This window comes from Sorex araneus, chromosome 5 (assembly GCF_027595985.1).
Source record: "Sorex araneus isolate mSorAra2 chromosome 5, mSorAra2.pri, whole genome shotgun sequence".
Lineage (NCBI taxonomy): Eukaryota > Metazoa > Chordata > Mammalia > Eulipotyphla > Soricidae > Sorex > Sorex araneus.
The window spans coordinates 37,121,848-37,146,777 of NC_073306.1; the positions used below are offsets into that span (position 1 = coordinate 37,121,848).

Genomic DNA, 24,930 nt, shown 5'->3' on the forward strand with positions numbered 1-24,930 from the left:
ATACTAAACACTTTTATCTTCTTGTGTATTTGACCCAAATAGTTGACAACATGATGACTTATTTTATATGTTATCTTTCTTTTACAGTTAGGCAATACATTGATTAGAAACATTATACGAGGTGCCAGAGCGCTAGTACAGCGGGTAAGGCGTGTGCCTGAATGAAGCGGACCGGAGTTCGATCTCGGGCATCCCATATGTTCCCTCCCCGCCACCCCGCCCCCAGGACCTCCAGGAGTAATTCCTGAGTGCACAGCTAGGCGTATGCTCTGAGCAGAGCCGGGTGTGGCCCCCAAACCCAAATCAAACAGAATTAAAACAAAACAAACAAACAAACAAATAAACCAGAACCAGGGAGTGAATTAAAAGACCTCCGGGTTCTGCGGGCGTTGTGGGGCGGTGGGTGGGCGCTGCGGGCTCTGGGAAGAGACCCTGGGGTCCAGCCTAGGCCCCACCGGAGCGGTCCTCCGCGCGCCAGGGGTCGCTGTGGCGCCGCGCGGCCCCGCCGGGTCGCTCTCGCGTGGCCGCCCCGCCTCGGGCCCCCGGGCCGAGTGGGCGGGCACGACTGCGCCCAGGTCGCCAGGCGCCCTTCGACCAGCAGCGCCCGGGGCGGGCGGGTATAAATGGAGCCGAGGCTCCCCCCGGCCGCTCTCTCCGCCCCGGGTCGCCGCAGCCTCAGCTGCTCGCGGGCGCAGCCGCCTGAGGGGAAAAAAAAAGAAAAAGATAAAAAAAAACCTGAAAACGCCTTAAAAAAATCTTAAAAAAAAAAAAAAAGGAGGAAAAGAAAAGAAAAAAGCGAATCTTCCTCGGAACACCCGCGGGCAAGGCGCCCTCGCACGCTTCCGGCCTGCCCGCCGCCGCCGCCGTCGCCGCCGCCGCCGCCGCCGCACCTGGGCGCCCGCCGCTCCGTGGTGAGCCGCCCGCCCGCCCGCGCCCGCGCGCCCCGGCCACGCGCCCCGGCCACGCGCCCGCCGCCGCCGCCGCCGCGTGGCCGCCCGCGCCCGCCGCCCCGGCCCCCGGCCGCCCCGCGGGCGCACCACGTGTCCGCGCTGCCCTTCGCCTGCCCGGCGTGTGGGAGGCGGCTGCGCGCTCGGGCCGAGCCGGCTCCGACCAATATTTGGTTTCCCTCTCGCCGGGACTGCTGTAATCTTAAACCGCCGCCGGCCCCGGCCTGTATTTATAGGGACGCGCGTGGCCCGGGGGCCGGCGTGGGCAACCTCTGATTGCCTCTTGCAGGTTTATTTTAAAAGAAAAAGATTACGCGCGCGCGTGTGTGTGTGTCTGTGTGTGTGTGTGAGTGTGTGTGTGGTGGTGGTGGTGGTGGTGGTGGTGGGGAATCCCCATTTTAATAGAGATCCCTGTGTGTGTCCCCACCCCCACCACCCCACCCCTCCGGGATCGGGGCGCCCCGGGCAGGGACAGCTGGAGATCGCCCAGTCCCCGGGAGGGCCATATTGTTTTTGAGAGCCTTTTGTCTGCGCCTTCGCAGCCTCCTCCGAGCTGTCCCTGAACTCCGCTTTCTGCTCCTCCTAGCTGCCCGCTGCCACCTGTGAGCCGCGGCGCGGGCCCCGGCTCCACGGAGAAGAACCCCCTTTTGTCAACTGTGTGGTCCCTCTTCAGAAGTCCTCCTGGCGGGGCTCGGGGTGGTGGGGGCTGGGGAGATGAACGCTGCAGCCAGCAGCTACCCCATGGCCTCCCTGTACGTGGGTGACCTGCACTCGGACGTCACCGAGGCCATGCTGTACGAAAAGTTCAGTCCTGCGGGGCCTGTGCTCTCCATCCGGGTCTGCCGCGACATGATCACCCGCCGCTCCCTGGGCTATGCCTACGTCAACTTCCAGCAGCCGGCCGACGGTGAGTAGGAGCGCGGGGCGCGGCCCCGGGGACCCTCGCCGGCGCCCTCCTCGAGGCACGCCCCTCCCCTCCTGCAGCAGTTGCTGGGCTGCAGGGCCGACTGCACCGTTGCTCCAGGAGCCAGCGTTGCTCCAGGGAAGCAGGTGGTGGCGGGGAGAGACGGGGGGTGGGGGTGGCGAGCAGGGATCCTGGCTGCAGATAACCCGAGTTTCAATCTTGCTTTCGCCACTTGCTCCTCGGTGACCTTGGGCTAATCAGTGGTGGCAGTGTCGTTGGAACCCAAGGAGACTGTAAAAGGAGATGAGCGGAAGTCTCTGTCATTGCACTGTGTGGTCCTGTGCCAGGCGATGTGGCCTCTTGGAGACCCCCTAACCTGATCAGCTGGGCATGCCTCCAAGGGCTTGAGGGGGTTTTTCCAGCCTATCCAAACAGATGGGGCCATAGGAACACAGTTCTGTAGGATTTTCACCGACTACCTGGCAGTCTCTTTCCAGCCAGCCTTGGACTGAGTTGGTTTAGTTGTGGATTGATCGGGAAGCACCGACTTTGAGGGTGGGTAGGAAACAGAGGGGACTATCTGCATTAAACTGCCATGGGGACCTGTGTTGGCACCTCCCACATGGCATGTGCCCAGCCAGCTCCCTGTGCTGCTTGGCCTTGGTGTTCTTTGCTGGCTCTGAGGAAGCCCAGGGAGAAGGGATCCAGGCCTCATGGGAATTTTCTCCTCCCTGAGAAGAATGCTTCCCATGTGTCAGAATCTTTTTTGCTTCCATCCGCTGAAGACTCCAGGACCCGCTGAAGGAAAGGAATTGCTGGCGGGTGGCGGCTGAGCGGGAGCCTGGGCGGCCCAAGCTTAGAGCCTGGAGAGAGGTATGCTGCAAGAGCAAGGCCAGCAGAAACCTAATCAGCCATGGCACGTGACTCCAGATTAAAAGGAACAACTGTAGAGATCCTTCCTGGGAGAAGCAAGCCATTCTGTGGCAAAGGCTCTCTGGGCCCCTATTTTTGTCCCGACTTTGTTCACTGTGAAGCAGAAGAGTGTCAACTGCTCAGGATGCAGCTGAGAGCAGAGGGTTGGACTTGTTGAGAGACATGAGGCACTGCAAGAGTTTACTGCTCAGAACTCACCGTGGAGGGCGCAAAGAAGGGCACCCGGCAAACTTTCCTTAGTGGGGTGAACATCGTCGGTGCTTTGCCTCTTCCCTGCCTTCCTGGCTCTTGGGAACAAAGATCCTGTCCCTTAGAGACAGGAGCAGAAGCTGTTGGTCAGTGTGTGCCAGCGCATACCTCTGCAGGACCTCTCCCGGCTATAAATAAGTATGGCCAGATTTGTCCCACTTGCCTTCAGCACCATGGTCTGGAAATAGATGGGTGCCGTATGGAAATGGGCTCCTTTGCTCCACTTTATTGAAGGTTGGGGGTCCCAGAGGCTGTAGGTAGCCCTCCCTGAAGTCAACTGGGCTGGCCTTCGCTTTTGCACCTGTTGTCTTCCCAAGCACCTGAAGCAGCCCTGGCCTGAGGCTGGTGAGAGAGGTGGTAGGAAGGGTGAGAGGAGACCTTAGTCCCTTGCTCACTGGCCAGCAGAACTTGTGGAGTGACAGAGTTAGGGGATTTTTTTCCCCCCAGTTTAAGGGAGATGATGTCTTGAGCTAGGGGAACCCCCATACCCCTCATGGGAGATTTCTGAGTGATGAGTCATGAAATTGGCCACTAGCCCTTCTCACTTTGGTGACGTGTTCTTGCAGCAGGTGGCAGGTGAGGGAACAGTGCAGATGGAGGCATTCTGCGGTGTCGCTTCTGAAGTCCTGGAACTTCCTTTTTTTTTTTCTTTATTTTTTTTTTTTTTGCCATACCTGGTGGTGCTTAGGTGTTCCAGCTCTGGCTTGGTGTTCAGAGGTGCTCCTGGTAAAACCCTGGCCGCCTGTGGACAAGCACGTGCTCAGCCATTTGAGCTTTCTCAGGCACTAAAGTTCTGAAATTTCCTAGGACTTGGGTTCAGCATTCCAGAAGACTCAAAGGAGCTGGAACCCCCCAAGTGTAATGAGGTCTGTGACCTGAGGTGCTTTGACTTTGTTGGTTTGGTTTGGGGCTACAGCTGGCTGTGCTCAGGGCTTACTCCTGGCTCTGCACTCAGGCATCACTCTTGGAAGACTTAGGGGACCATACTGGGTGCCAAGGATCAAACCTGGGTCAGACACATGCAAGGCAAGTGTCCTACCTGCTATACTATTGCTCCAGTTTCTGCTTTTATTCTTTTTGTCCTGATAATACCTAGAATATTTCCATGTGACCATTTTGGTAGGACTGGATAGCACAGCAGGTAGGGTGTTCAATCTGGGTTCGATTCCTCCGTCCCTCTCAGAGAGCCTAGCAAGCTACCAAGAGTATCCCGTCCGCACGGCAGAGCCCGGCAAGCTACCTGTGGCGTATTCAAATATGCCAGAAACAGTAATAACAAGTCTCACAATGGAGATGTTACTGGTGCCTGCTCGAGCAAATCGATGAACAGTGGGATGACAGTGCTTCGGCAGTGCTACCATTTTGGTAGTCATACTTTTTTGTGAGTCTATTTCTGTTTTCAGAAATTGAAACTACAGGTAACTGGAGATAATACGCATGTACCAATAAGTTTGCTTATAGGTGCTGGAGTGACAGTACAGTAGGGAAAATGCTTGTCTAATACACTGCTGACTCAGGTTCAAGCCCCAGGACACCATGTGTTGTCCCGAGCCCTGCCAGGAGTAATCCTTGAGCACTTCCAGGTCTGGCCCCAAGAACTCCCCAAAAAGTTGCTTGTAGGTTTCATTTGTTTCCTGGATTTAGAGACTGACTGCTTGGGGTACAAATCTGGGCTGCAGGGCTGCTCTGCCTGCAGGCAGCTGGGGTTCCTTGTTTTTTTCCCTTGGTTTGCTTGTTTTTGTTTTTGGCCAAACCTAATAGGTGTTCAGGGGTGGCTTTGTGCAGGAGGTCAGGGTTCGTGGCTTTTTCTTTAGTTTTTTTATTTTTTTTTTTATTTTTATTTTTATTTTTTTTGCTTTTTGGGTCACACCCAGCAATGCACAGGGGTTACTCCTGGTTCTACACTCAGGAATTACCCCTGGCGGTGCTCAGGGGACCATATGGGATGCTGGGATTCGAACCTGGGTCAGCCTGGGTCAGCCTGGGTCGGCCGCGTGCAAGGCAAGCGCCCTACCCGCTGTGCTATTGCTCCAGCCCCAAGTTTTTTTATTTTTTATTTTTTTGGCAACACTTAGCAGTGCTCAGGGCTGTTTCTAGGTCTGCTCAGGAGTGATCCCTTTCCATGCTCAGGGACCATGTGTGGTGCCTGTGATTTGACCCAAGGTCAGCTGTATGCAGGTACATACAAGACATGCAGTTTTAACTCCTACAGGTTCTGTTCTCCTTATTCCATAGTCCTGCCAGCACTACCAGGACTTAACCCCACTCTAGAGCTCTAAGCTGGGTGTGATCCAAACAAACCCCTGGCCTTCCCTCAATAGAGCAAAAAGACAGCTAATTGACCAGCTTTGCAAGATCTGAGAGAAAATTTGTCAGTAGTTTCTTAGCAGTAACATCAGTTCACATAAAATGGGTAGTTTCAGCTCTCCCTGAGTTGCAGTGGGTGATGGACTGCAGTCTCGTCAGTAGATCATCCTTCTATCTTTGTACCATGAGACCTTTTAGTTGATAGCTCCTTAACTCCCTCTCCAGGGACCCAGCAGGAAGTAGTAAGTTGGCTGAAGAATCAGATGCCTTTTTATTTTAGGGTTTTTGGTGGTGTGGTTTTGTTGTTGTTTTTTAAATCATTGTGAAATTATTGCTTGAAAAGTCCTAGGGTTGGTTCCAGGAGAGTAGCAGTTTCAAACTAGCTGATGTTTCCTATCCCTGACTGAAATGCTTATTTCTCTCTTGCAGCTGAGCGGGCCTTGGACACCATGAACTTTGATGTGATTAAAGGAAAACCAATTCGTATCATGTGGTCTCAGAGGGATCCCTCTTTGAGGAAGTCTGGTGTGGGGAATGTCTTCATTAAGAACCTGGATAAATCTATAGATAACAAGGCACTTTATGACACTTTTTCTGCTTTTGGAAACATTCTGTCCTGTAAGGTAAATGTTGAACTAAGTGATTTCAGCATAATATTGGAATCCTGAAATCAGGATAAATAGCAAATATGAAAGTTGTGGAATTGGGCAGGAGGGTAATTATTGAAGCCCCAGGGTGACTCTGAAATCTAAAAGTTTGCTATAGATAATCTTGGCTCAACTTAGCAGAACCAGTGAGGTGTTTTGTTCTTCCCTTTGCCTGAAATATCCTTCCTGTTTCTTGCTGAGGCTTCTGGAGGTTGGAGTCCGTCTGATCTCCAGGCATTGACATATGTAATTTGATGCTAGTATGAAGTCCTGTTGCCGGTTTGGGAGTTCTGTTGGGTTCTTTTTTGTGGCGCTGGTTTTGTACTCAAGTCTGTAAATGCTTGTTGCTTAAAAAAAAAAAAGTGCTGCTGGGGATTGAACCCAGGGCCTAACTTACAAGGCAAGTGCTCTCCCACTGAGCTATATTACTGGCCCTAGATTTGTTTTCCTCCTGGTTTGGGGTGTTACCTGGTAGAGTGTGGGGTTGCTCCTGGTAGGACTTAGGGGACATGCACTACCAGGGGTCCCACATGCAAAGCATCTTCCTAGTCCTCCAAATAAATGTGCTGTTTTTTGTTTGGGGGCGGGCCTCCCAAGCAGTGCTCAGAGAGGCCCAGGGGCCATTCCCCAATGAGACCACATGGTTCAGTGCTAGAGCCTGAACTGCTCAGGCAGTGCTTGATGCACAGCATTGCGCCCTGACCACTGAGCTCTCCCTGTTCTCCCTCAAAGTGTCTTGGTGAGAGGAAACGGAATAGACAGGGGCTGTCATTTGTAAATGGGACATATCTGGGGGCCAGGTGCTGGTCCTTGAGTGGGTGGTACTGATGCAGTGGCCTGTCTTGCTTTTGACAGGTGGTGTGTGATGAGAACGGATCTAAGGGATATGCCTTTGTTCACTTCGAGACCCAAGAGGCTGCCGACAAGGCTATCGAGAAGATGAATGGCATGCTTCTCAATGACCGCAAAGTGTGAGTGTCCCAGTCCGGAGCGACAGCCATCGCATGAGCCAGCTGTGGCCCCACCTCGGTATTAACTGGCACACACAAGGCGGCTACTGGTTCTCTCGGCCCAAGTGTGGCCTGCTCCTACCTCTCCACTCCAGGGCTGGTGAGTCTCCCTGCCTGAGCCACGGCAGCCCTTTAGACTCGCCAAGGTGGGCTTTCTGCCCAGGCCATGGCCTGCCTGCCGCCTCTCCTTTAAAAGCCTTCATCTGTGGGTTTGAGCATGACACTGGGGCTGGCTGCAAGGCAGCTCCCGCCCACTCTGAGCAGGGATCTGGCCAGCGGCAGAGTGGAGAGGGACCTGGACTGACCAGGAGCAAGCTAGCTGTGTGACCGTGGCTTCCCTGGGACTCTAGGGTCTAGGGGCCACTTGGTAATGGATGACACCAAATTGTCCCCAAATCTCCACTAATTCATTCAGCGGTCTTCTAATAAAGGCTGGCTCGAGTTTGGTTACAGTGAAGTGCCTGTGTCACAGGTACTTGAGGTTCAGGATTGACTTGTTGCTTTGGTGTGGTTCTCTGGTGTGTGCAGGACACAGAGGGGGACCATAGTGGGGCTGTTCAGGAAGAGGGAAAAGGAGTAAATCTTAGCTACAGGGCAGAAGCCATAGTACAGCAGGTAGGGCGCTTGCCTTGCACGCGCTGACCTGGCTTCTATCCCCGACATCCCATACAGTCCCCTGAGCACCCCCTTAAAAAAGGTCTTAACTATAGGTCACTGACCAGATGATGGGGTGTGTTTGCACCCATGACTTGTGCATCATGCTCTGTGGTCGGCTCCCTCAGGGTTTGCGAGAACGGAATGAGGAACTTTCTAGTATGCCAGTGTGCACAATGAGCAGAGGGGAGAAGACGCAGGCACCTCCTGGTCGACTCCAACTGTTGCTGCTGGGGCTAACTACTGTTAACAGTGTGGTTTGTGTCCTTCCAGACCTTTTCTGTGCGTTTACATAGATGCACAGAACTGGACGTTTTAGCGCACGGTCACCAGGCTTCTCCCAGAGGCAGTGTGATGTGGTAGGAGGAGCCCCGGGCCGACATCTCAGTCCTTCTCTCTGCTCGGGAGTCTCTGAACTTGCTCTGTGGGGGACAGAGTGGGACTCCTTGGAGCATACCCTCTCCTGACACCCTTTAACCTGCGTACCCTTGGGCCTCAGGCATACTGTTTCTTCCTCTAAGTGATTCTGGGTTTTTGGGGTCTTTTTGTTTTTTGTTTTATTTTTTTGGTTTCCTTTTAGGTTTGTAGGCAGATTCAAATCTCGAAAAGAGCGCGAAGCAGAACTTGGCGCCAAGGCCAAGGAATTCACCAATGTTTATATCAAAAACTTTGGGGAAGAGGTGGATGATGAGAGTCTGAAAGAGCTATTTAGCCAGTTTGGTAAGTTGGGGTCCTTTTCCCCAAATATTCATTCCCCTCCTCTTCCCCCCCCCCCCACATATACCAGTTCTGCAACTGATCGAGGCTGACCTGTTAGAGAGACAGAAGTAAATTAGTTGGTGTGGTCAAGGGCACAGGGCAGATAGGAATAGACTCCAGTCTTAGGGCGTGGCTTCACCTGCCTTGTCCCATGCCCACAGCCATCATGCGGCAGTGTGGTCAGAATTAGAAAGCCCAGAAGCCCAGACCTGTGGTACCCCCTTTCTTAAGAGAGAGTCCATATGGGTCCACAAGTAAGGGATTTTCTTCCAGTAAGCCTCTTGAGGCAGTCTCCCTCCTGAGCTGTGGTGGAGATGGTGTTACTAATAGTTCTGTCCTTTGGTAATAGGTAAGACCCTAAGTGTCAAGGTGATGAGAGATCCCAGTGGGAAATCCAAAGGCTTTGGCTTTGTGAGTTACGAAAAACACGAGGATGCCAATAAGGTGAGAGTACCACGAGGGTCGGGGACCATTGGTAGGCAGTGGCCCCCGAGCGTGGGCAGGGCCTTGCCGGTCAGAGTGGAGCAGACCTGGAGCTGTGGGCCGTGCACACTTCTGCACTCTGCACGCGTTCCCTTGGTTGTTCATAACACGGCACATACCTGCCACCTCTGCTTGCTCAGCTCTGTAGGTTGAAAGAGCAAGGCAGATGTTCACATTCAGAAATGGTGAAGGCCCGAGGGTTGCTGATGGAACAGCGAAGCAGCTCCCCAACGTCTGCGACTTTAATTACCCACAGGAACCTGGGGGAGTTAGTGACAGCCGAGTACGAACCTAGGTTCACGCCCAGCTTGCTTGAAAATCACCCCACTCTACTTCCGCCTGACCCCTGTGTTATCTGGATCAATAACCCATTGAAATACTGTCCCTATTTTACAGATGATTGCTTAGTAGACGCAGGATGAAATTAGTCTTGACCCTGTGTAGGACAGTTCTGTTCAGACTATTTGGTGGGACTTAGAGATTTCCAGAGCAAGGCCCCTGCTTGGCATCTTGGTTTCAAGACATGTGTTTTCCTCTTTAGGCTGTGGAAGAGATGAATGGAAAAGAAATCAGTGGCAAAGCCATATTTGTAGGCCGTGCACAAAAGAAAGTGGAACGGCAGGCTGAGTTAAAACGGAAATTTGAACAGCTGAAACAAGAGAGAATTAGTCGGTATCAGGTGAGAAGTGGTTTTAACAGGCCTCTCCAGCAGGGTTTCGTAGATAAGTGTATGGTCCCGGAAGTTCAGCAGGCTCAGGCCAGATGTTGGCACAAAGGCCTCAGGTATAGCTGCATGCAGATGCTCCAGTTTCCACCCCTGGCGCTAACTCAGTGGTACCCCAGCCCTGCTCGAGCATCTCACTGGGTGGAGTCCAAAAAGAACAAAAAGTTCATTGGGCCTCGGAGGCAGCTGCTTGGTCATTTCTTCTTGAAGGTCAGATCACAGCAGTCATAGGGCCAGAGAAGTACTGCGAAAGTTATGATGCTTACCTAGCGTATGATATGGCCATGGTGGCGTGACCCTGGTTCAAATCCCAATGCTGTAGAAGGTCCCTCCTCCCCATTCCTCCCCCAGCACCTCAAGGTGTGGCCCAGAAACATGAAATTAGCATGGGAGAGGTTTAGAGACTTTTCTGGAAGCCTCTGCTGGTTCTCTGCGTTCCTTTGTCTTATGTGTTACTGGTAACCTTGAGCTTGGAACAGGACAAAAAATGTGCTGCTGGTCCAGCGGTTCTGCCCAGGTGGCTGATGGCGGGAGAGCAGAGACCTATGTCGATGCTGTTCTCTCGGAGCCAGGGCTATTACTTCCCACCTTGGAGCCTGTGCCAGGAATGTCTACTGGGCTGGTTCCCACAGATTGCTGAGCTTTTCTGACCCGTTAGATCTAGGGTTAGGCCTAAGGATGTGCATTTCTGACAAATAGAGATACTGAGTCCGCCAGTCTACATCCACACTTTGAGAATCCCCGTCTTTAAGGAATCGATGAGGCATGGACGTGTAATTAATACCCTTGTATTTCAGGGGGTCAATCTGTACATTAAGAACTTGGATGACACCATTGATGATGAAAAGTTACGGAAAGAGTTTTCTCCCTTTGGATCCATCACCAGTGCAAAGGTACTACCTGCTGAGATGTGGGGGGTTGAAAGCGGTAGTGGTGTCCTCCTGAGGAGTGTTAGCCTTTGTTGTGTTGGAATGGAATCTGTGTGGTTTGTCTTGGCCCTTTCTGAGAGGTCACCCTTACTCCTGGCCCCTGGTTAATTAGCCTCAGGCACATCTTGCTGCCTGTGACCCAGCCACTTCCCAAAGCACCTGAATCTTTCCCATTCCTGCTGCTTCATGCTGGCGTGGGGACAGATGGTGCAACAGTACAAGCAGAGTAAATCCAGACGGGTCGTTTCCATTTTTCTTGGGGCTTGTCTCTACAGCTCTGCCATACTTTGTCCTTGAAGAGAAATGTTTTGAGGATTTTAGAAGGGTCGGGGGCCACTGGTCTCTGAAGAAAGAACAGGGGCAGGAGCTATAGTACATCGGGTAGGGCGTTTGCCTTGCACATGGTCCACCCAGGTTCAGTCCCTGGCGTCCCATATGGTCCCCTGAGCATCACAGGTTGTGACCCAAAAAGCCCAAAAAAAAAAAAAAAAGGAAAGGAAAGAACAGAAAGTTTGTTTTTCCATGTATGCAGTGTGCGTCATTTGATTGATTTCTTTTGCTAATCTGCTAATCATATCAATGGAATTAGGGTACGTTTGAACCCCATTTTCAAGATAAAGAATTTGAGTCCTTGAACAAAAGAACACTGCTTACGTGGGAAGGGGGAGGGGGAGCTGTGTCTGTCCTTGGCACTTAACATTATGATGGTCATTGATGGCATCTGATGTGAGCCTGGGTGCCATCCCGCTTGCACATACTGTTCCTGAGACCGCCCTTCCTTCCGGGGGACGGGATCCAGCGTCACCCTGGGGTGGTAGAGAAGTGCCCTTAGGCCTTCCTGTGAGGTTAACATGCCTCACTCCCTTCCCCTTTCTGTTAGCTCCCCTGACTGGCAGCCGTCATGGGTGCAGGGATGTGCCTCACAGCTTTATAGTAGGCTGACACTTGAAAGAAGAACCCAAGAGTCTTAAGTTTTGTAGATACCAATTCCAGGTCACAGGGTCACATTCTTTTGTCACCCTTAACCTTATTGGCCCCACTGCATCTGTGAGAACTGTGGGTTTGAAATAGCTTCACTGCACCTTCTCTGCTTCGGGAGGAAGCTCTCAAGGCAGTGAGCAAGGCAGCACAGTGCCACCTGGTCCCAGCCCCAGAGCCGCTAGGCGGGCTGGGGAGCAGTGATGGACCTTTGCAGGTGAAGCCAAAAGCCATCGAGTGTTTTTTAATTTCAGGCTCCTAGAACATGAGACATTCTCCTGAGATGCCTCTAATAATTTTTTTTTTAATTTATTTTGGGTAACCTGGTTTACAATATTATTAATGACATTGTTTTGTTGCATAGCATGATCCCTTACATACCCACAGCCCAGAGTGACCAGTTCCCTCAGCCATTACCCTAGTGTCTTGCACCCCCACCGCCCACTGCTTTCTGCCCCTCATGTGAGAAAGCTCACTCTGTGTCTCTCTCTGTCCTTCACTTAGCCTGATGCCCTCTGCTTCCATCCATGTAGCAGCAAATTTTATAAACCCATCTTTTTTTAAAAAATTATTTATTTTATAAGTTATTTCACAATATTTGATTACAATTAATACTCACACCAATCCCACCACTAAATTTGGATGTTTCCATCCCAAGCCCCAAGCCCTGTCCCAAAGCACAACCAAAAGAATGTATTTTGTATTGTTTGTTATGAAGAGCTGCTGAACATGCTTACAAAAGAGTGTTCATATAGAAAACAGTGTGAAGATTGTTCTATTTCGGCGGGAACCATTAAGACATTCTATAGGATATCACTAACATGTTAAATTTTGGGTGATGTGAGCTTGGGTATATATGTATGAAAATATGTATATAGGCATATATATATACACACATATATGTTTCCCTCTATAACTTGTTGCCTACTATATGAGCCCCATCAAATATGGTGTGGTAATTATGGAAAATGAGTAGGGAGTGTCTTATGATGTGTCGCACGGCCGCGAAGGTCAGGAATATGTTCACTCATAATTTGAAGCTCCGCCCAAGCGTGTGGAAAGTGGCCTGGAGCGTGGCGCCAGTGGGTTGTGGGGGTCGGCTGGCGGGGCTGGGTCCTTTGGGGCGGGGAGGGCTCTCACCTGCCCCCCTCTGGGGCGCCCTGAGTGAAAACAGCCTGGTGCAGAGTCCGGTGGCATGGTTATGGGGGCCTCATTTTATGCTCCCTTCCAGGAGAAGCAGCCGTGAGTTCTGGACGGTGGCCAATGACAAGACTATCTGGCACTGGCAGGAGGTGGCTTTAAGCCCATCTTTTCTTGTAGCTCAGTAGTATTCCATTGAACATATGTGTCATGGTTTCTTTATCTGGTCATGGACAGTTGGGTTATTTCCAGATTGTTGGCTGTTGGGAGCAGTGCTGCTGGGTGCAATGGGCATAGGAGTGCAGTTGTGTGGGTTTTTATTGTATTTTTTTATTAATTCACCCATGAGATACAGTAGTACAAATTTCATGTTTGAACTTCAATCATACGGTCATCCAACACCCATCCCTTTTCCAGTGCACATTTTCCACCACCAAAATCCCCAGTATTCCCCCACCCCCCACTTTCCATACCTCCCCCTGCTTGTGTTACCTTCAATATTTCGAGACCACTCCTGCCTCCCCTTATATCTGCTGAAAATACAATTGCTAGGCAATGTGTTTCGTATTGCCTGTTATGGATATAATATAATGTCGCTTTAGGAATTCTAAGATTTTAATAATTAGGGTCTGAAGAAATTGCTGCCGCAGGTTGCTCGTGTCCGAGATTCCTGTGTGTGTCTCTGGATTGTGGCCATGTGGGAGCTGGTGCTTCTTGCTGGCTTCTAGAAATTGGTGACTGCTGGAGGTCTTAGAGTGCAGCGGTGGGACGGCACCTGCCCCCGTCTGGAGCGGCCCAGCGGAGAAGGCCTATTGCAAAGCCCTGGGCCATCTCTGCTGCAAGAAGTTGTTCGGGTCGGAGATTTCTGTGTGTTCTGCAGTTGAGTAGGGGCTGTTGAGACTTGGCAGGCGCGCGTGCGCATGTGTGCGTGCATACGTGGGTGTGTGTGTGTTGGTTCAGGTCATCCAGCCCAGATACAGCTGGGCTGGGCTGCTGCTGCTCTCCCAGCTGGTTGTCTGTTGTCAGTGAATGAATGATGGAACTATTGGGAGTTTGTAACTCCTTATTTCAAAAGCATGTTCTGCCAAACCAGTTTTGTTTGCCAAGTTCTTAGGTAGATGAATTCCACAAATACATTGCCTTTCGCTCTTAGCTATTTCTTTCCGGGACCTTCTGGCTATCCTCCTTAAGGTCCTGGTTGAACCTTTAGCAGTGTCTGCAAGCTAGGATCACTGGGTTCTGATCACAGGTAAACATCCAGCTCTGCCCCCAGGTGGTAAGTTAATTGGTCTGGAAGATCCATCTAGGACAGGGCTGAGAACCCTTGACTTGGCTTTCCATAGCAGAGAGAACCTACGGTTCGAGTCACAGCAGTTGCCCCTCCCCACACAAGCACCTTGTTCTGAACTAGCTGCATTTGTTTCCCAGGTAATGCTGGAGGATGGGAGAAGCAAAGGGTTTGGCTTTGTCTGCTTCTCCTCTCCTGAAGAGGCAACCAAAGCAGTCACTGAGATGAACGGCCGCATCGTGGGCTCTAAGCCCCTGTATGTGGCGCTGGCCCAGAGGAAGGAGGAGAGGAAGGCTCACCTGACCAACCAGTACATGCAGCGGGTGGCTGGCATGAGGGCGCTTCCTGCCAATGCCATCTTGAACCAGTTCCAGCCTGCAGCTGGGGGCTACTTTGTGCCAGCTGTTCCACAGGTGGGTCTGCCCTTTGGAACTTACCCACTAGCAGCCGGTCTGGGGAGGGGAACTTCGTTGGACATTGCAGGGCTAGGGCTAGGGCGATGCCGAGAATAGTTGAGGAGGCATGAGAAAGGGCCGGCTCTTGTTCTCAAGTGCAGCGACAGGGGTAGAGTCCCCAGCAGAGGCTGCAGAGAGAGTCCAGTACAGCCGGTGAGATGCTGGCCTTGCCCGCGCTGTCCCAGGTTCCATCCTTGGGAAACAATCCTTAGTGGGGCTGGAAAGACAGCACGGTGGTTGACATACTTGCCTTGCATGTAGTGCACTGGGGTTTGACCTGGAAGTATAAATGTCCCACTGTGTGGTCCCAAACTCCGCCATTGAAGGGTGGAGGTGCTAGAGAGATGGTTTAGAAGGTAAGCCACTTGTTTTTCATGTGGCTGCGACCGTAATTCAGTCTCTGACACCACACGTGGTCCCCTGAGCACAGCAAGGAACAGGCCCTGACGCACGACCCTTCCCTTCACCTTCTGAGCCAAGTGACCCTCCAGCCCAGCCGGTAGACAGGCTGCTTCCCTAGTGTGGCGCAGGTCCTTCAATGCTGAAAGGGCTTGGGTGTTCTTCCGGCAGGCTCAGGGGAGACCTCCGTATTACACGCCTAACCAGCTGGCACAGATGAGGCCTAACCCACGCTGGCAGCAAGGTGGGCGACCTCAAGGTAGGTGGTGGGGAGCGACAGCCTGTGGAGGCCAGGGTTGAGGGTTGAGGGACCCGCCCGCTCTCCCCTGCCTTCCCTGCTTGGCGCGCAGCCCCGGTGCCAGTCCTCGTCCCTCACCACTGACGTTTGATCTCTGTCTCGTCACCAGGCTTCCAGGGCATGCCAAGCGCTATACGCCAGTCTGGGCCTCGTCCAACTCTTCGCCACCTGGCTCCAACTGGTAATGCTCCGGCCTCTCGTGGCCTCCCTACTACCGCTCAGAGAGTCGGTGAGCAAACTGGCCTTGAGAACCGTGACTCAGGGAAGCGAGGGCTCAGGATGCTGTCTAGGCCCGCCCAGGGCTGACCCGCTTGCTGTGCGCTTGTTCTTCAGTCTTGGCGCTCCAGTCTTAGCTGTGCATGTAGAGAGGTACCGAAGGTGCAGAGGCGCAGCAGTGAGGCCTGAGAGTGCTGGTGACTCCCTAAGGTGCTTTGCTCATCCGTGACTCGTGAGACTGTTCACTAATAGGAGTTTGTTAGCTGACTGACCACACAGGCATCTCCTGGGTATGCTTAGAGATCCAGGGGAGCTTTCTTAGGAGCGTGTCCTCTATCCTGAGAGGTGGAAGGAGTTGTATCTTCTCCGTTGGCACTTTCTGGAAAGTAATTCTAGTGGCCCCATGTATTATGTCTTGTGTAAACATGCTTTGGAATTCCTCCTTCCGTGGGACGTGGCCAGTCGGACCTCTGCTGCCAACACTGATGTGCATTTGCTGGTCTGTTGTAGGGTCTGAGTGCCCGGACCGCTTGGCTATGGACTTTGGTGGGGCTGGTGCCGCCCAGCAAGGGCTGACTGACAGCTGCCAGTCTGGAGGTGGTATTGGATGCACAGAATGGGGAAAGAGGGAATTAACGGGCCTTTGCCCAGACTGACGGGCTTTAATTCCGCTCTTCTTCTCGCAAGGCGTTCCCACGGCTGTGCAGAACTTAGCGCCCCGTGCTGCCGTCGCTGCCTCTGCCCCTCGAGCCGTCACACCCTACAAATACGCTTCCAGCGTCCGCAGTCCCCACCCTGCCCTACAGCCCTTGCAGGTGAGCATCAGGAGATGCCTTGCATGGATTCCTTGGACCGCTGCTAGGGGCCTGCTGTGAGAGTGCGTTGTCTTGTGGGACAGTGCCTGAGAGGAGTCTGGGAGCTGCCCAGCACACGGTTGCAGCCAGCCCGCGTTCTCCCATCCGCTACTCACGTGGCTCACTTTCTAGCTGCTCTGCTCCACCATCAGTGAAAGCGGGAAAGAGCATTTTGCCGAGAACTGCAGCTTTAATATGAAGTTGGAGCGAATTTCCTCATTTTTTAGGCTGGCACTTGCTGTCTTTGGAGTGCATGACCCTGGTGCCTCAGGCCATCTGAGGGACAGCTAGCTTGTTCCTGCTCTCAGCCACGGGCTGCAGAGGAGCCACACTGTGCCCAGGGGCCTTGAGCTGCTGGACATTTCTCAGACCTTCTGCTCTGTGTAGTGTTTACCTGCAGAAGCCTTGCTGAGGCTGGCCTTGATGTTGCTCCTTCACAGTCCCTGAGCTTTCGGTACAAGATAACTGTGTAACATAATGAGAGCAAGTTTGATAGCCGCAGCCTGTGACCTGTTCTCTGCTGGAGCTCATCTGAAAGGAGCGCATTTCAGGAAGAGGCTCGGCAGGCTGGTGTTCCCTCCTGCACTGGGTTAGAGAGGCGCCGGGTTCCTGCCTAACCCTGTGTGGGTTTCCATGATTACCCCAAGCAGTTGTGCCTCGCCTGGTATCTGGCAGCCCAGCATCAGACGTTTGTTTCCTTACATTCCTGTCTCCTTCCCCAGGCGCCCCAGCCTGCTGTGCACGTGCAGGGCCAGGAGCCGCTCACGGCCTCCATGCTGGCTGCAGCTCCTCCCCAGGAGCAGAAACAGATGCTGGGTAAGTTGACCTGCTCGCTCGTCAAGAAGCGGCTGGAGCCCGGTATTTATTGGGACCCATCAGTCCATTCTCACGGCTTCTGTTTGGAATGTTTTCTGGGTCTTTATATTTTGTTTTCTGGTCATTCCTGGTGGGGACCGTGTGCTGCTGGGGCTAGAGCCAGCTGGGTTCAGCCCGTTGAGCTCTCAGCACTCGCTGGGTTCTGCAGGAGAACGTCTATTCCCGCTCATCCAGACGATGCACTCAAACCTGGCGGGCAAGATCACGGGCATGCTGCTGGAGATCGACAACTCGGAACTGCTGCATATGCTGGAGTCGCCCGAGTCCCTCCGCTCCAAGGTGAGCTGCTTCCGGGCACCTCCAGTGTCTTCAGGCCTCACCTGGGACTTGACCCCAGGGATGCCTGTGTTTGGGGAAACAATAGCGGGACCCTCCATCCCTTTCTGGGCTGGGCTGGGCTGGGCAGCAGGGGTTGGGAGTTGGGGGCGGTCTCCTCAGGTCACTGACTCTCACGCCCCACAGGTGGATGAAGCTGTGGCAGTTCTCCAGGCCCATCATGCCAAGAAAGAAGCTGCCCAGAAGGTGGGCGCCGTGGCTGCTGCTACCTCCTAGGCCAAGAAACACCGTAGGTGACATTTCCGCTCTCCTGCTGTGGTTTGGACGGGGGGGACTTTTCCTAAAAGATTAGGGGTTGCCAGTTGGGTTTTTGTCAGCTGGATGAGTTCATGTGGAGAAAAACAGGGAATGAGTTTTCAGGAGCAAACAATAATTTTCTGCAGAGCACCTGGTTAGCTCTTGTCTCAAGAGTCACCATGTTGGCCTGGTCTGATGCCCAAGGACATGCATGGCCTCTCAGATTCCTCAGCGTCCTCTGGTTGGGCCTGAGGCTAAGGCTGTGCTCTGTGGCCGCTCCCTAGTTCAGGACCCAGTAGGTCCCAGATTCATGTCCACGTGGAAGGCAATGACACGCCTGACTAGTGACATGGATTATTTCAGTAGACGCAGAGACCTTTGTGGGTCAGTCTTCGAGGACAGGCCCCAGTGCCCAGACCAGAAATAATCCTGCCCGCCAGTGTCTGCTCTCCAGCACCCACCGTGCCAGGGCTTGCAGTGACTCGGAAGGTTTTTCCACTTACGTGTTTGTGTTGGTGTTTTTCAGGATTCAAAAGCCAAATAACCCCTCACGGAATTCAGCTTAAGTTTTGAAGACTTCCTAAGCTCGTCCTATGGACCTCAATGCCGAGAACCACAGTTACCAATTTCATAGGTCATTTTGTATCAAAAGGTCAAATATGAAGCGCCTAGAATTTTTCAATTAAAGAATATATTTTCTGGGTTCCGTTCTGACCCAGATAGTGTTAGTTTTTTTTTTTTTTCTATTGTGGGTTTTGATTTCTTCCCCAGAAATTGGTTTTATTTGATGTAACCAAGTCTTAAGTTTCTCAATAAAGAAAAAAAAAACCTCCATAAAACTGCCTCTGTTTAAACTCTGTATTTTTGTTTGTTTGTTTTTGCTTTTGCTTTTGGGGTCATGTTCAGTGTTACTTCTGATTTACTACCAGGGATTACTACTGGTATTGCTGAGGTGACCATATGGGGTGCCAGAGATCGAACCTGAGTCAGCCGTGTGCAAGGCAAAAGCCCAGTCCGCTGTCCTATTACTCTGGCCTCTCGGTTTAAACTCTGATGACACAGTTTTATTGTATACATTCCAGAATGTGAGAGTCAAGTGAGATCATTATCTCTTGTCTTGACTGGTAGTAGTTATTTTGGCTTAGAAGGTAGCACAATGACCCTGTGGGAGATCTTTATGGTGACCCCTTTCTGACTTGGCCAGGAGGCAGTCAGTTCTTTAGTGGACCTTGGGCCTGGGCCAGGAACATCTGGGGAATGGTGGGGTTGGCATGGGGTGCGGGAGCTGATCTGTCTTTCCTCTTGGACTACTGGTCCAGGTTTTTCTCCCACCATACCTGGGTTCTGGAGATATGATCAGTTCTAGATTACATTACTAAGCCTTTCCTGCTGGTGGGAGAAACTTTGCTTGGGAGATAAGTCAGATCACAGCAAACAAGCGCTTATTGACTCTTTTGCATTCTTTTGATCCTCAAAAGACCAGAACATGGCCTTGGTCTCAGTCATTCCACATAGCCAGTCCTTTCCTTGGGATCTTCTTGGGACTCTGTTTCTTTTTCTTTTTCTTTTTTTTTTTTTTTTTTTGCTTTTTGGGTCACACCTGGTGATGCACAGGGGTTACTCCTGGCTTTGCACTCAGGAATTATTCCTGGTGGTGCCCTGGGGACCATATGGGATGCTGGGAACCAAACCCGGGTCGGCCGTGTGCAAGGCAAATGCCCTACCCACTGTGCTATTGCCTCAGCCCCTCTGCTTCTTTTTCTGTTTTTTCATTTTTGGGTCACACCCAGTGATGCTCAGGGGTTACTCCTGGCTCTGCACTCAGGAATTACTCCTGGCGGTGCTCAGGGGACCATATAGGATGCTGGGGATTGACCCAGGTCGGCCGCGCGCAAGTATGCCCTACCCGCTGTACTATCACTCCAGTCCCTCTGCTTTTTCTTAATGTCTGGTTTTACCTTAACTAAAGTTCTGGGAAGGGGAAAGATGGTACAGCAGCATGTAGGGCTCTTACCCTGCATGCATGCAACTGACCCGGGGTTTGATCCCTGGCATCCCATAAGCATCAGAGTGTGGCCCCCCCAAAAAAACACACCTAAAGGCCCTATATGAAGTAGATTCCCCTAACCACTGGCTATCCCATTGTGCCTGCAGTTATTTCTAGGGTTCTTAGAGACTGAGGTGGGCTGGCCTGTGTGATCTTGAAGCAATGAGGCTGGGGTTGAGTGGGGATCAGGGACTACAGACCCGCACTTGTGATCGGGTATTCTCCAAGTGGCTTGGCCAGACCTGGTGCTTCCCACAGCCCTGACTCCGCAGGTAATGGCGACTGTGCAGTCCCAGCGCTCCAGCTGGGGCCCATTCATAACCACAGCTTGGGCCCATCCAGAATTCCCAGAAAGCTCAATGCATGGCTGGTGAGCGTGTGACAAGATTACTGGGGGTCTGTGGAAATGACAGTTCCACCTGGAGAGAGGAGGCCAGAGTGGGCTTTGAAAGGTCAGACAGCCAGAAGAGCTGAAAGAGGCATCACAGCTCAGGCAGGGGTGATGCTGGCATTTGGGGAAAAGAGGTGAGAGGTCTCGGTGATGGAGCTGAGCATTTTGGGAACATGGGAATGGAGGGACGGGCTGGAATTAGGATCTGCTGGATCTGATCCCCACTGAAGAAAGGCTGGACCCCACTGGACCATTTGGGGGTTCTGGGTTCTGAACAGCTAATAGGTAAGCATTTGGGCTCGAATGCTGACAACTTCCTGGGAGTTTTCGGAGATGGAAGCAGGGCAGTAAGAATTGAGCCAGATTCTGTGAGTAAAACAATCACAGGGTATAGAACAAGGCCTTGAGCACTTTGGAAACTCAGAGTATTGAGTTAGATAAAGATGGCGAGAGGATGGCTCTCAGTCATTCTGTATGCCCAAGAGAGTGGCCTGCTTAGGCCACCAGTTGTGGTTGCACCGAGAGTGGGGACATGGGCTCAGGGGGGTCTGCAAGGTGGATGGCAGAGGCGGGTGACGTGTCTGCTGCCTTTATTTAGAGAACCACACATTCCATCCCGTGGGTTATGAAACAGGTAAATATTTCCAGTGTCTCATGTTTGGAATCCCAACATGAAAGGAAACAGGGAAAGATGACTGTGCTCCGACGGGGCCAACAGTGGATCTGGAGATGTCTCGGTCAGTGACGGGGGTCTTGGTGACAGCTGAGCATTTTGGGAACTCAGAAATGGAGTGACAGGCTGAAGTTTAGGCTGAGGATCTGCTAGAGCTGAACCCCACTGGGACCATTTAGGGGCTCTGAGTTCTGAACAGCTTGTTTGGTGAGAATTGGTAGGAAAATACTTAGAAGTCTGAGTGTTGGGGGCGAGAGTATAGCAGGTGAATTGCTTGCTTTGCACCTGGCTGACTTGGGCTTTATCCCTGGCACCCCATATGATCCCCTGAGCCCACCAAAAGTGATTCCTGAGCACAATACAAGGAATAAGCTCTGAGCACTGCTGAGTGTGACACAAAAATAGTAACATAAATAAGAAGCGAACATCTAGGGTCTAGAGCAAGGGCTCAATGGACTGAGCACAGGCTTTGCGTGAGGGAGGCCTGGGTTTACTCCTCGGCATTGCAGGATCCCCTGAGCACAGAGCTGGAAAGAGCCCTGAGCCCCATAAGTGTGCCCCCAAAACAAAATGCAAGAACCTGCAGGCCTAGAGAGTTAAATATACATATAGTTAGCGGCAGAGCTAGAGCTAAACATTTTTTTTTATCTTAGAAAATAACAAAGGAACAAATAAAAACTCACACAATAGCTATGGCAGTAATTGAAGGAAAAGTCACACGAGACCTAAGACCAGCTCTGGTGGAAGCTGAACTCCCGCACCTCAGCCGCTCAGAACAAAGCTGCAGGGGCCAGAGAGCCACAGCAGGGAGGGCGTCTGCCTTGCACGTGGCTGACCTGGTCCATCTCTCCTGGCACTGCCTGTGATTCCCTGAGCACCCCTGGGTGTGCCCTTCCCCCTCCCAATGAAAGCAAAGCTGCCCAGAGGGGGGTCTGCCAGGAGTTGGGATGGGGCGTGGTCCTCAGCAGGGGACAGGAAACAATATTCAGGCTTTTTTTTCTTCTTCTGAATCACACCCTGAGGTGCTCAGGGCTTATTCCTGGCTCTGTGCTCAGGGAACGTTCCTGGCATGGCTCCAGGAAACATGTGGTGCCAGGGATCCACCTCAGGTCAGCCACATGCAAGGCAGGTACCCTCCCTGCTGTACTGTCTATTTTCACTTTCTAAAAGTGAAAGCCCCTCGATTTTCACTTTCAAAGGGTACCTGAATATGGCATGTACCTTCTGTCGCCCACACATTAACATCTATTTCTGCTATTGTAGACGTGTTCAAGGCTTTGCGTTTGTTTGAATGTGTCGGAAGAAGAAATTTTCTGGTTTCCACTAGTGTCCTCCCTCCCTCCTTACCTCTCTCTCTCTCTCTCTCTCTCTCTCTCTCTCTCTCTCTCTCCTCTCTTTCTTTCTCTCTTTCTCTTTCTTTCTCTTCCTTCCTTCCTTTTTCCTTCCTTCCTTCCTTCCTTCCTTCCTTCCTTCCTTCCTTCCTTCCTTCCTTCCTTCCTTCCTTCTTTCTTTCTTTCTTTCTTTCTTTCTTTCTTTCTTTCTTTCTTTCTTTCTTTCTTTCTTTTCTTCTTTCTTTCTCTCTTCCTTCCTTCCTTTCTCTCTCCTTCCTTCCTTCCTTCCTTCCTTCCTTCCTTCCTTCCTTCCTTTCTTCTTTCTTTTTCTTTCTTTCTTTCTTTCTTTCTTTCTTTCTTTCTTTCTTTCTTTCTTTCTTTCTTTCTTTCTTTCTTTCTTTCTTTCTTCTTCCTTCCTTTCTTCCTTTCTTCCTTTCTTTCTTTCTTTCTTTCTTTCTTTCTTTCTTTCTTTCTTTCTTTCTTTCTTTCTTTCTTTCTTTCTTTCTTTCTTTCTTTCTTTCTTTCTTTCTTTCTTTCTTTCTTTCTTTCCTTCTTTCCTTCTTTCTTTCTCTCTGTTTGTGAGGCCACACCTATCAACTCTCAGAGTTTATTCCTAGCTCTGTGTTCAAGGATCACTCCTGGTGTGTTTGGAGGATCATGTGGATGCTGGGGATTGAACCGACATCTATCGCTCTGGCCCCACTAGTGTTTTTCTTTCTTCTCCTGTCATATGCCAGGGGAATCTAAGGATCTTACATATGTTAAACACTTGGCTTTATTGCTGTTCCACATCCCAGCTGTTGCTCTTTTCATCGGTGCCACTTGGGGCTTGAGTGACAGTATAGTGGGTAGGCCACTTGCCTTTCATGAGGCCAACTTGGGTTCCATCCCTGGCATACTATCACTTTATCACTGTCATCCTGTTGCTCATTGATTTGCTGGAGCAGGCACCAGTAACGTCTCTATGGTGAGATTTGTCGTTAACTGTTTTTGGCATATCGAATACGCCATGGGTAGCTTGCCAGGCTCTCCGAAAGGGGCGGAGGAATCAAACCCTGGTCAATCGCATGCAAGGCAAACGCCCTACCCACCCCAATCCCCACCAGAAGTGATCTCTGAGTGCAAAGCCAGAAGTCCTGAGCATAGCTGAATGTGCCCTCCCCGCGCCCCCCCCCCTCCAACACTCTCAATTTGGATTGGTATAATACTTTTCTGGGGCAACCAAAGCAAATTGCCACAAACTTGGTGCCTTAAAACAGCAGAAATATATTCTTGTCATTCTGGAGGCTTCTGGGGTGGAAGGCACATCAGCAGTGCTCGGTACTCCCAGCTCTATACTCAGGGATTCCTCCTGGCGGTGCTCAGGCAACCATGTGGTGCTGGGGACCAAACCCGGGTTGTCCACATGTAAGGCAAGTGCCTTAACCCTTGTCCAACCTCCTGGGCCTCACTCTGGATCCTTGAAGTCCCAAGTCCTGTGACTCAGGGCTCTGAGGGCTGAAGGCTGCGGGGAAGAATCCTTCCCCCCTCTCAGCTTCTCCAGCTCCTGCCTCTTGTGGCACTCCATGGCCTGTGATCGTGTCCCGGGTGCCTGGCTGCTCCACACAGCTGCCTCCCTTGAGAGTCTCTCTGTTTGCAGCGGGGCTGGGCCAGCCTTAGGGCAGAGCTGGGACTTGAACATGAAGGTACCGCCGGGACCGTGTCTTCTCACAGGAACATCCGAAGTAGGGCCTCAGAAGTAGGGCCCCAGTAGCTTTGTCTTCACGAGTTCCATGAACCCTCTTTCTAAGTCTGCAGTAGACTGGGGCTGGGGGGGGGGGAGGGCAGGTGTCCAAAGATCTGCCTTTCAGCACTTAAAAATTCTTTTGGTCACCTTTTTTTGGGTCACAACTGCAGTGGTCAGGGATTATTCCTGACTCTTCACTCAGGAATTAGTCCTGGTGTTGCTTGGGGGAACATATGGGATGCCGGGGATCGAACCCAGGTCGGTTGAGTGCAAGACAAATGCCTTTCCCGCTGTGCTATCATTCCAATCCTGCCTTTCAGTGTTGACAAGGGACAGATTTGCCTCCTGGCTGGACTTAGTCTCCCCTCATTCAGCTGAGAGCTGGACTTAAGGCCTGACTTTTCCAGGGACCCTGTTTTTGCTGGGACCTCCTTGGGGCCGAGAGCCTTGAAGTGTGTCCTCTTTTTAGACCAGGCAGCAGTTGACTGGTGATGTAAATGTCTTGACTGTTTCACTCTCTCAGCTGGACCAGATAATGACTAATCGAAGCTTCCTGGGCAGGCAGGGCGCTGGCCTTGCACGCAGCTGACCCGGCACCAGATACGGTCCCTTGAGCCCCGCCAGGAGTTATCCCTGGCCACACCAAACACCCCCTCCTCTCTCCTTTTCGGCAGTTTCACCCGCCGCAGGGCACAGGGACAACCCGAGTTCCCCAGAAGGCGAAAACTCTTGGATGTCAAAATCAGGGAGCTGCCAGGCTGCCACGCCAAAACTAGGTAGGATTTCACCAGTAAAGGCACGGCAGAGAGCTTCAAAATGGTTACCAGCGGTTACATTCACGGGAAGAAGGTACTTTCGCGGCATCCTTACAAGGAGCTCAGGTACCATTTTTGGCCTTGAGAGGGAGCTCTCTGCACCTGTCTGGCACCCCTGATCCTTCCATACCCTAATTAAGACCCAGTATAATGTGACTGGTTAAAAAAATGCTCTGGGGGTCAGAGCGATAGTACAGCGGGTAGGGCGTTTGCTTTGCACGCGGCCGACCCAGTTTGATCCCAGGCATCCCATATAGTCTCCCCAGCACTCCCAGGAGTAATTCCGGAGTACAGAGCCAGGAATAACCTCTGTGCATTGCTGGG

At 51.9% G+C, this 24,930-nt stretch overlaps 1 protein-coding gene and 1 non-coding gene across 7 annotated transcripts; both read left to right on the forward strand.

Annotated features, from left to right (window-relative positions):
- Positions 1-552: 552 nt before the first annotated feature.
- PABPC4 (poly(A) binding protein cytoplasmic 4) lies at positions 553-18,460 on the forward strand. Of its 6 annotated transcripts, none has more exons than XM_055140062.1 (17): positions 553-911; positions 1,534-1,854; positions 5,770-5,963; positions 6,843-6,958; positions 8,232-8,371; positions 8,760-8,854; positions 9,435-9,572; positions 10,415-10,510; positions 14,093-14,365; positions 14,978-15,065; positions 15,214-15,333; positions 15,831-15,917; positions 16,008-16,135; positions 16,897-16,990; positions 17,199-17,329; positions 17,513-17,615; positions 18,150-18,460. In XM_055140062.1, exons 2-16 carry the CDS (start codon positions 1,662-1,664, stop codon positions 17,600-17,602), a joined length of 1,983 nt encoding a protein of 660 aa, XP_054996037.1. In that variant the 5' UTR covers positions 553-911; positions 1,534-1,661; the 3' UTR covers positions 17,603-17,615; positions 18,150-18,460. The 6 variants fall into 6 exon arrangements, with proteins under 6 accessions (XP_054996037.1, XP_054996040.1, XP_054996041.1 ...); XM_055140065.1 differs by having other exon boundaries at positions 15,214-15,285; XM_055140063.1 differs by lacking the exon at positions 553-911 and adding an exon at positions 1,060-1,236.
- LOC129405407 (small nucleolar RNA SNORA55) lies at positions 10,702-10,834 on the forward strand. Its single transcript, XR_008630558.1, has one exon. It is a non-coding gene; the product is annotated as a small nucleolar RNA SNORA55 (small nucleolar RNA).
- Positions 18,461-24,930: the final 6,470 nt, after the last annotated feature.